Source organism: Bactrocera latifrons, unplaced genomic scaffold, assembly GCF_001853355.1.
Source record: "Bactrocera latifrons isolate USDA-ARS-PBARC rearing strain unplaced genomic scaffold, ASM185335v1 scaffold_540, whole genome shotgun sequence".
Taxonomy (NCBI): domain Eukaryota; kingdom Metazoa; phylum Arthropoda; class Insecta; order Diptera; family Tephritidae; genus Bactrocera; species Bactrocera latifrons.
This window is the reverse complement of record NW_017537202.1, coordinates 119,800-130,677: the sequence shown is the minus strand read 5'-3', so window position 1 is coordinate 130,677 and position 10,878 is coordinate 119,800. Positions and strand designations below refer to the sequence as shown.

Here is a 10,878-nt window from a genome sequence, read left to right as displayed (position 1 = left end):
TAAATAAATTTTATAAAAATAAAAATGTAAAAGTTTAGTTCTAAATTTTAAGAAATTTTTAAAATAGGAATTAAAAATAAAGACCAAACAACTTTATTGGCTCCTTGGACAAACATCGCAGTTACATCTTGAAAATAAATTACTATTATACATATAAATCTATACTAAAACCTATATGGACATACGGTGTGCAACTTTGGGGCACTGCTTGTAATTCAAATATTGAAATTCTACAAAGATACCAATCGAAAACTCTAAGATTAATTACAAACGCGCCTTGGTTCATAACAAATAAAGCCATTCATTCAGACCTGAATATACCTTTTGTTAAAATTAATGATCTCATGGGAGATCAAAAATATAAGTCAAATTATGGTTTTGTTATCAAATTTGCTTATTATTTACTAAAATAGATTGCAAATAAAAAGTATTTAACACAAAAAAAAAAAATGTTCTTCAAAAGCAACAATTGCTCAAATAGCAGAAGCATCAAAAGTCAATTTGGCAGCCGAATTGGCGAAGTCCAAATGTAGTAAATTTTACAACAAAAACGATATCATTCATAAAYGCAGGCGCAAATTCTACAAGCGACCTCACTTCATTCATAAAAACAGACCCCGTAACATCTCCCCGAGCATGCCTTTGCCTACAAGCGTCTTTTCGCGACGATGGCAAAAGCTAAAAATCATAAATTCAACGACTTTCTGATGCTTCTTCACAGAAAGAAGTCAGAAAAGTGGCAACAACGGAGCTTTCGATTTATAATATTTGTCCATTCTAAAATATTTTTCCGTGACTCGCAAAAATCTGCGTCAATATGTATGCAAGCTCGCAGACAAATTTGCGAAAGAAATAATATATGTACATATGCATGTGTCATATCGGAGTGGGGCGCGTGAGGTTTTTTTGTTACGGAATTTCTGGATTCGGTCCCGGCGCTCAAGGCCCGCGATAGAAGCTATGCAATAGCTTAAAAAAAATTCATATACATATATATATGTATATATATATAATGAAAAAATCTTCTCCTGGACTGGATATATGCTTCGTGGTGTAAAACGTAATTCTCACGTTTTCAAGGATATGTTGTTATATGGTTTGCTTAAATGCTTCTAAGAATTTTTCGAGGATGGCATTTCTTTCTCTTTCAATTTGAAGGGCCTCCCTGCCATCCTCTTTAATTGCTTCAATTTCCGATTTAATTTTTCTATTTGAAGCCCGGAGTCTCTCCAAATATTCATTTTGAATATTATCTGAAGCATGTTTTTTTCTTTTCCTTGCGTAATGGAAGAGCTGTTAAGGGGTGATGCACAGTCTACAACTTCGTGAACTTTGATAAATTAGTTTATAAAAATAAATATAAACTTTTCAAATTTCTGTTTTGTTTTACTAACCTGTGCTCTCTTATTTAGCTCCCGAGGATACTTTTTTTTAGGGTAGAATTCCCATGTCGAAGGTCTGCAGCCAGAGGGACCAATAGATTTCCTCTTATCTCTGTAAAAGTTTTTGTAATTTTTTGAAAACTTTTATATGAATAAATGCACATGCATATTAAATAAACTTACCTGTATTTATTTGTCAAATTATGTATTTTCACACGAATTTCATTCGCAGCATATACATGCCCCTTTGTGGCCATGACATATCCTGGAAAACGTGAGGATTACGTTTTACACCACGAAGCTTTTCCAATTTTTTCTCCCACAAGCATAAAAGAAGTTCAACTTCCTCTTTGTTCCACCTTGTTTACATATATTTTAAAATATAATTTTATTAAAAAAAAGTTTACTAACCTCTTTCCCTCGTTGTCGGCCATTTTTGTTTAATTTGTCATTTGACTTTTCTCCTCTTTTTCGCAAAAATTATCGATAAAATTAGGAATAACACCGCTAATCTAGTTGTGYAATCTAGATTGATAGATACATAACTGAGGAATGCACTGCGACCATAGGTCTATTGTGCCCTCTCCTAACTCACAGGGACTCGCTTAGCCCCAGCATATTGAYGAAGTCCAGTATTTTGCTGGGTGCTAGCGAGGCGATGTGATCCCTATCCGGAAACATGGCTCCAAGGGCATTCGACCTGCGCCTACAGACTGCAATGCAGTCGATTACCAGGTACTCCGGGGTTTCAAGGTCCCTGTCGCAAAACCGACAGTTGGCGCAAGATGATAGGCCCATGTTAGTCAAGTGCCTTTTCAGCTTGCAGTGGCCGGTATAGAATGCAACCAGGATACTGAGTTTGTTTCTTGGGAGGTTGATTAACGATTTAAATCTTTTTTGGTTATACCCCCCAACTACCAGCTTGGCATGACGCATACCGTGCGCTCGCTGCCAATACCTTTCCCTGCACACTCTTTCTTCCTTGCGGAGCAGCTCCTTCACAGTGTGGGGACCCWCCGCAATGAATGGTTCGGGCCCAACCATACTGGTGGAGGCTGCGGAGCGGGCTAGCTCGTCGACCAGTTCGTTGCCGGCTATGCCAATGTGGCCGGGCATCCAGATTAGGTGCACCTGGTTCTTTGCAGCTAGGTTGTTCAATCGTTCTCTGCACTCCTGCACCAAAAGCGATTTGATCTCGTAGGAGGAGATCGCTTTCAGTGCCGCTTGACTATCGCTGAGTATAGCTATGCGCTCGTTGCGATAGTTGCGGTGGAGGTTAATCTCTGTACACCGACTTATAGCCAGGACTTCAGCCTGAAAAATACTTGGAAAGCTTCCCATCGGAATGGAGAGCTTTGTACGCGGGCCTACAATACCCGCACCTATTCCTTCCGACGTTTTTGAGCCTGAGTACTATCCCTTAGCATTTGCTGAAGAGTGGGGTCGTTCCACTCACTCTTGCTCCCGAGGATAACCTTAAACCTTTTCGTGAAGTGAGTTGATTTCGTAATCCCGTCCCTTGGGAGGAGGGCAATAGGAATGTCGTCACTTATCCTCTCCATCATCTGGGACGAGATTATCTTGCCTTTGCCGCATCCCTCTGCTGTTATCTGCAGAAGTGAGTGCTTGGCTACTTGACCTATCATTATATGGAGCGGTGTAAGTTCCAGCAATACCTCCAGAACTGCCGTCGGACAGGTTCGCATAGCGCCCGTCATGCAAACRCATGCTAGCCGCTGAAGCTTCGATAGTYGGTTAACCACCGAAGCCTGCGACGTTACAGAGGCCCAGGACACCGCCCCGTAWGTAATTATCGGTCGCACAATCATGGTATACAACCACCTAACGATCTTTGGCTTGCAGCCCCAGGATTTACCCGCCAGCCGTTTGCACACCATTAACGCTTTTGTAGCTTTGACCAGCGTTTGGTTCACATGCTGCTTCCACCGCAGGGTGGAATCCAGCGTAAGACCCAGGTATTTGACCTTGCTAGTCATATCGATCTCTCTCCCCCAAGTGTGAGGTTCCTTAAGCCGGGTAGGGACCTGCGCTTTGTGAAAGGAACTACGGTTGTCTTTGAGGGGTTGATGTTTAGTTCYACTCCTCTGCACCACCCCTTTGCCAGATTTAGACCCCGTTGCACTAGGTCACAGAGAGTRTCTTCAAATTTGCCTCTTGCTATTATCACAATGTCGTCCGCATACCCTTGGCAGCGGATCCCATTGTCAGTTAGCAATGCTAATAGTTCATCCACGACAAGACGCCATAGTAGAGGTGATAGCACACCTCCATGTGGACAGCCTCTTGTCGCTCCCAGGCGGATCTTTGTTGCGCCTGCCCTGGTCTCGGCAATCCTGGTGAGCAGCACGGCCTCTATCCGTCTGCGCACCGGTGCTGCCACATTTCTTCTTTCCATCGCCCTGGCTACACTCTTATGAGATGTATTGTCGAAGACACCTTCGATGTCTAAGAGGCACATAACATCACGTCGCCTGTCTAGAGTGAACTCTCTATCTCCGAGGTCAGCTGGTACAGAGCCGTACTGGTGGATCTTTCCGCTCTGTATGCATGCTGAGCAGCATGCAGGGGTGCACTCTTCAGCGCCATCGACCTTATATTGTGGTCTATGATCTTTTCCATAGTCTTTAGTAGGTAGGACGTTAGACTAATCGGCCTGTAGGACTTGGCCAAGGAATAGTCCTTCCTTCCTACTTTGGGTATGAAGATCACCTCAGCCATTCTCCATGGGTCAGGGATGTACGCCATTGCAAGGCTGTCCCTCAGCAGCCGAACAAGGTGAGGTAGCAGAGGCTGTTCACCTTGCTGCGAAAGCGCTGGGAAGATTCCGCCCACCCCTGGAGACTTGAATTTTTCGAACGAGGCCATTGCCCACTTGATCGAGTCCGCAGTGACTATCGGCCTAGCGGCTGCCTAATCCAAGTGGGATGGCCTATGTTCTCTCACAGGTAGACATTGGTCCACCTGGATGGTCTCCGGGAAGTGAGCACGCAGAAGCTCTGTAGCCCTGTCCTCCGCGCTGGTCGTAAAAGTCCCGTCACTTCTTTTGATGGCTAGCTCCGTGTTAGTCTTCCCACTAGCCAGAGCCTTGTGCAGCCGCCCCGCTTCTGGTGTGGAGGAGACCTTTTCACAGAAACTAATAAAGTACGTTTGTTTTGCTGACCTAATCTCCTTATTGTAGAGGGTTAGGTAGCTCCTGTATTCTTCCCAGACCCCTGTACGTTTTGCCTTGTTTAATAGGCTACGTACTCTTTTCCTGAGGTCTGCCAGCTTCTTTGTCCACCAGGGACCGTTGCGCCTATCTGTGGACACTACTAGGGGCAGCTACCGCTGTAAGCATTAGTGTTAGACCCGTTCAGTGCCAGCACTCTGCTTTCTATTCCCGAGCCCGTAACGCTATCATCGGTCAGCTTCTCCCAGTTTAGTTCATCCTGCAGCATTGCCCTGAAGGTACTCCAGTTTGTCCTTCGAGGGTTGCGTCTTGGGGGAAGTTGACTGACCTCAACCTTCAGTGCGAACCTTACAATTCTGTGGTCCGACAGGGAGGGCTCCGCTGAAACCCTCCGCCTTGAGACCCAACCATGTGCGGGCTCCTTGCGGAAGGTGATGTCCAGCACCTCCCTCCTGCTTATAGTTATAAAGGTGGGTTCGCAACCCACGTTTTCAATAGCTAAGTTACTACCTAGTACATATTCTAATCGAGACTCACTCCTTGTGTTGCAGTCCGTGCTTCCCCACTCAACATGGTGGGCGTTCGCGTCGCATCCGATAACGAGGGGTAGCCTGTGCTTCTTGCAGTACTCCACTAGCCTTACCACCACTTCAGGGGGTGCTACAGCTGCCTCCCCTGGGAAGTAGGCTGATGCCAGGACGAAGTCTCTGCCTTCCCAGTCTCTGGCCTGTACCGCCACCAAGTCCAGCGTCAGGAACTCTGAAATACAGAAAAAGTCGACATTATTCCTGGCTACTAAGAATGCTCTTGGACGGTCACTAGAGAGGTCCCAGATTACCTTGCTGTGTACCGTCTTGAGGCCTTTGACCTCACCTTTGTAGACCCAAGGTTCTTGGATCAGCAGGAACTTATCCAGTGTGAACCTGCTCGCTATGACTGTCGAGGCCCCCGCCGCGTGATGCAGGTTCACTTGGGCAGCTTCCACGTCGACGGCCATTATAGTATTGGCTCGAAGGGGGGCATGTCCACATCCCCTCCGTCGTCGCACTGCTGTCCTCCTGGTCGCCTAGTCCCTCGAGGAGTTCCTGGGTGGAGGGTAGCCCGGCTTCCTGGGCAGCCGGGACATCAGCTGTTGCGACTAGCGTAATCAGCTCTGCGCTCACGCCCGGTTGTTTTGCCACGTCGTCCACCTGCATCCTCTTCACCACCTTGCTTGCCACCATTGTGTCCTGCTTGGGCCCGCAGCCGCTCGGCTGAGTGGCAGCCTTCCCCGCTTCCTTGCTCCCTGTGGTCACAGGCTTGTGCGGCYTCATGACCACCATGCTAAACCTGTAAAACAGGCGGAAGCTTGCAGCACGGACGTACCTGTACGATTCGTCATCAATGTATAGGTACAATCTCCATCCACGTAGGTCACCCTTTTTACTCTACCTGGCTGCTAACTACGCGCCAGGCCGCGATGCTAAGGCCCCGGTTCTGATTCTTAATTAGTCCCAGGGCAAACTCATACGGCTTGTCATCGCTGCGGGGAGGAACATTGTCCTCCTGTGCATGACCGGCAGATCCTCCGCCCTTTTTGCGCAGAGGACAGGGCCGGTCCAGCTTCCTAGCTTTGGGGCAAATGCCCGCAGCCAGTTGGCGGACAACTCATCCATGCAGTCCACCTGCAGCATGCCACCTCTGATGTCTACTCCAAGGAAGSACGCCGCGTAATCCGCACCTCTAAATACTTCCTCCAGGAGGAGGTTTTGGAGCACCGTGAGCTGCTCCGATTCCAGCGACTCCGCCGGATAGTTTTGAGGCAGTACAGCCATACGGATACCTTTGACAGCATCCGCATACCTGCGCCGCCCCTCCTCCACCCGTGGCGGAGCCTGGATTGATGGTTGGCCTCCGGTCGCCCTCGTGCCGCCGTCCCTGGGGGGCTCCTGTGGAGTGAGCTGACCACTCTTCCTCTTTGCTGCCTGTGCATAGGTGAGTGCATCCCCGTCACCCCGCATTTCGGTCAGTGATGCACTGACCTGGCCACGGTCCATAGACCAGCTGCCTTGCGCACAAACGGACGTATTCCTGCTACACTCCTTTGTGGGGGATGACCCGRTATCTACATATCTCCTTTTGGCCAGGGATTCCGCGGCTTCGTGGGTCATCCCGTCCCGGAGGTACCGCAAATACCACTTTAAGCAGGTACCACTCATGGCCTTCCTACGAGGGTCATCACACATGCTTGGTTTGTCGGCTGTTGGRAGAGATCTCTGCTCTCCCCTCCTGCGYCTCCTTCTTCTCCTGCGAGCACCACCGGCCTCTGCCCAATGAGATTCACCCGAGTCTGAGTGAATGGGCCTGTTTCGGGGGGCCTTGATGGTGCTCTGGGTTGCATCCGCGGGCATAGTCGCTACTGCACGCCGGGCGCCGCTGCAAGAGGGCATGTCGTTATCCTCCTCCCTGGCATGCGGTTGGGGGGTGCCGAGTATGCCTTGCGACTAAGCCTCTGCACCGCGGCAAGATGCCTACAGTTAGCAGAGGTTGTGTAATCTAAGATTAATATTTAATTTAATGTAAACATACTATAATTAAAATTAAGTTTGTAATGTATATACATATTATCATTTATATATACATTACAAACTTAATTTTCCTATATATGTATATATATATTAGAATGTTAATAATTTCTGAAAATTTTTAAAAATTTAACTCTTATGTACAAACGTGTAAACTTCAAAAAAAAAATAATAAAAAGAAATAAAATAAAAATTTCAACTGTTTTATTTATATGGAGTTTTATTGCTACGATGGGCAGCGGTGACCAATGAATATCGAAACAAACGACCTATCGACCAGTTTTTTGAAGCAAATGGGTGGTCTTAACAAGAACGAAACAAACTATTTTTAATAAAAGATGGCTAAAAGGGCCCATACACGGACGCACATGTGTGTTCGATCTATGTGAATTCGTTCGCCCATACACGACACACAAAACTATTTTTAGTTCGTTCTTCACAGAGTTAACATGTGCGAAAGGCAAGCGGAACATTTCTTCGAATTTATTTCTAATGTAGCACTTTTATCTATTTCTTTGTATTTTGTTAACAGGTTATTCCAACATTTATCACTTTTCGTTTGCCAAACTGTCAATTAAATTTTAATAGGTTCAATAAATTCTGATAACACTTCTTTATTAAGGGAGCCTGCTTTAGAAGCTTCAAACAATCGAATATTTTTTTTTTTACTTAAATCTCTTTAAAAATTATCTAACAAAATTTCCCCAAACTTATAGATTGGTATTCGAAATATTGTCGAAGCTAGAAGGGAAATAGTGACCGAGCGTCTAACAGATATACGAGCGCTTGTGCAAAAAGCGAAAACTTGAAAGCGCGATTTCTCGGTTTTTCATTTTTACGATTATTCTAAATTGCCCGGCAGGATAGAAAAAAACTAAACGTCGTATGGAATTAGGGCAAAGCTTATTATCATTGGAATACAGTTATTTTCTATTTAAACTAAAAAAATTAAGAAAAGTCAAGTTTGAACATATTTTTAAACAACACACACATACCGATCGAACGCACTTGTGTGTCGTGTATGGGCACTTTTACCAAACAGAAGCGCAAAATCAAAGAGATTAAGCGAGGAAGCTATTGATACCGACGTGTAGTGAAAGGAGACAAATTGTTAACAGTAATTTAATATATTAATGTTTTATTAATTTTTGGTGGTGAAACTTAATTATATACACATTTTTATATTAAAATTTAAATTTTAAATTAATTAGCAGAAGTGACCTCTAGAAGGTATCAGGACAACCTGATAGTCGATATAAAAGTTTCTGCATCTGAACTTACGTTTACAGTGTTACTGAAGTACGATCAATCGATTAAACAGGAATTCAACGGAATTTCAGCAAAATTTATCGATTTCGTGAGTGCTATGATTTGATCATACATTTCCTGGTATAAGACATTTAAAAGTTGGTTGAAGTGTTCAAAATTGGTGCTGAAAGTTTAAACAAATAATGTCTGCTATACAATTTGTGATACAACCCTTACCAGGATCAGATGAACAATACATTGAAAGGTATTATCAAAATCTGGGAAAAACGTATTTAAAAGTGTCATATACTTCAGAAGATTCACTTTCATTAAAGACTTAAATATTTGGGTGTTCAATAGATATTTTTCATAATTGTGGATAAGCATGAATCCCACATTAGGTAAATTTTAGATAAGTATTTCCCCGATTTGTAGTTGAAATGGGTATATTCAGACATACTTACTGTTTTAGAGGAATTGCTTTAAAATTTAAAAATAAATTACCACTTTTTGAAATACGTATTTTCCGATTTAATAATAAGCGTGGCGCTTCAAAAAAAAAAGTAACAGGACCATCCAACACCGGGGTGTTCAGACTTCTTTCGCGTAGAACTCCTTTCTGTACTGGGGGCCTTCGGCAGCGCTTAAAAAAAATAACCATGGCCGCTCCAACACCGGCGTGTTCAGAGTTCTTTCGCGTAGAATTCCTTTCTGCAACTTGTTTTTTTTTTCATAAAAAATTGCGTAAGATTTTTGGCGTTTTCCATTTATGTATTTGGGGTATAAAGTTCTTGCTTATTTTCTTTTGGTGACAACTAGGCTAGATATCGCAATAACATTTATTTGCTAGTATGCAACCCTATTCTTGTGCAAATGCAGTGAATTTAACTAAAATAAAATAATTAAAATAAAGCTTCATTTGCAATAAATATTAAAAAAATAATATACAAAAACGTTATAGTGAAGTGTTAGTAAGTGAAAAGTGGGCACGAATCCGATTACTTTGGTGGAGGGGTAAAAAAAACCGAATTACCGTATAAATGGTGTATGTGCGGATAGGGGAGCTTCTCCAGCGGAGGAATATCCTAAAGAAATATAAAAATTAACTTATATTTTAAAAAATATTCACGATTAAATGTTCAAAAATTTGCACTAATAGCACATCTTACCCAAATTTATTAGTTTTAAATTCACTTCTCTCACTCGTCGCTGCAAAGGTTAATTGTTTACTTTTATGCGGAAAACCAGCGTTGCCACATCTTAAACACCCAATATGTAGGATTCTTAACGATTTTTCTTTGTTTGTTTTTTGCGTGATTCTTTTTTCTATATTWTTTTTCTTTGTTTGTTTTTTTGCGTGATTCTTTTTTCTATATTAATTACAATAAAAAAACAGGACGGCTTATGAATTTTGCTACATTAAGAAACTCAAATATTTTTTTTCAGTGTATGGAATTCATTTTCTTTTATTCATGTTAAAGCTCATTCAATTTTATTACATATAGCTTAATTAGTTTTAAAAGTAATGGATTTTAAATGCCCCCCTCCTCGTTGATGCATGTGCGGCATCTTAACAAAAAGTTGTTCATTACTGCWTGGAGAGTTGAGACAGGAATAGCCGCAATTGTTTCTCGAATGGATTGCCTTAGTTCACACAAATTTGTTGGTTTTGCTTTGTAGACTTCCTGTTTGCAATAACCCCACAAGAAAAAGTCAGGTGCAGTAAGGTCAGGCGACCTGGGTGGCCAACGGAATGTGGAGTTTCCGGATATCAGCTTATTGGGAAATTTTCGTAACAATTCTGTCATAACAGGTTAGGCGTAATTCTGGATAGAAAAACTCTCTCAACATGCTCAAGTAACGGTCTCCAGTAACCGTAACGGTGTGATCGTTTTCTTCGAGGAAGTAAGGCCCGACAATGCAGCGTGATGAAACTGCACACCACACTGTGATAAGAAGTGGATGCAATTCCAGTGGAGTATCTGTGGGTTGGAAGCACTCCATATTCGGCAATTTTGTTTGTTTATGTTGCCGTTTAAATCGAAATGGGCCTTGTCAGACATGAAAAGACAGTTCAACATGTTTCCATCCTCTTCCACCATTTGAARCATCTTCTGGCAAAATTCCAAGCGAATCGACAAGTCTGCAGCGTTCAGTTTGTTGGCCATTTGAATTCTCTATGGGAATAAGACCAAATCCTTGCGCATAATTGATTGTAATGACTGTCTCCTTACACCCATTTGAGCAGATAAGCTTCTTGTTGTTGTTGTTGTTGTAACGATTATCAGTCCCCGTTGGGATGGTGAGGGTTATCAGTGTTGTCGTCGATGTCATCTAACGGGAGGCCCAGGAAACATGCTGTTTCGACGGGGTCGGACCAAAGGGAAAGGGGTGTTAGATGGGTGGGGTTGGTTGGGCATGCAAAGAGGGGGTCAGTGTCATGCGGAGACTCATTGCATGCAGGACATTCGTTGGGTATGTCAGGGTCTATTCT

At 43.4% G+C, this 10,878-nt stretch overlaps 2 protein-coding genes across 3 annotated transcripts in view; one reads left to right on the top strand and one right to left on the bottom strand.

Moving 5' to 3' along the window:
• Positions 1–1,033: 1,033 nt before the first annotated feature.
• Positions 1,034–1,943, bottom strand: LOC108974272. Its single transcript, XM_018941978.1, has 4 exons — positions 1,794–1,943; positions 1,566–1,741; positions 1,395–1,494; positions 1,034–1,330 (listed from the first exon to the last, which is right to left on the bottom strand). Exons 2-4 carry the CDS (start codon positions 1,637–1,639, stop codon positions 1,316–1,318), a joined length of 189 nt encoding a protein of 62 aa, XP_018797523.1. The 5' UTR covers positions 1,640–1,741; positions 1,794–1,943; the 3' UTR covers positions 1,034–1,315.
• Positions 1,944–8,411: 6,468 nt separating this feature from the next.
• The window catches only part of LOC108974273 (E3 ubiquitin-protein ligase hyd), a 90,624-nt gene continuing 88,157 nt past the window's right edge, over positions 8,412–10,878 (top strand). Inside the window, exon 1 of one of the 2 annotated variants that reach the window (XM_018941981.1) lies at positions 8,412–8,649. In XM_018941981.1, the coding sequence (XP_018797526.1) occupies positions 8,588–8,649 (62 nt within the window). In that variant the 5' untranslated portion in view covers positions 8,412–8,587. The remainder of the gene's footprint in view (positions 8,650–10,878) is intronic. The other variant, XM_018941979.1, reaches the window with a different exon arrangement.

Excerpts from the sequence above, each read along its gene's own strand:
- LOC108974272 (XM_018941978.1), bottom strand. The coding sequence starts at position 1,639 with ATGGCCACAAAGGGGCATGTATATGCTGCGAATGAAATTCGTGTGAAA. Across the intron at positions 1,495-1,565 it reads AATTTGACAAATAAATACAG|AGATAAGAGGAAATCTATTG; the intron begins GTAAGTTTATTT and ends AAACTTTTACAG.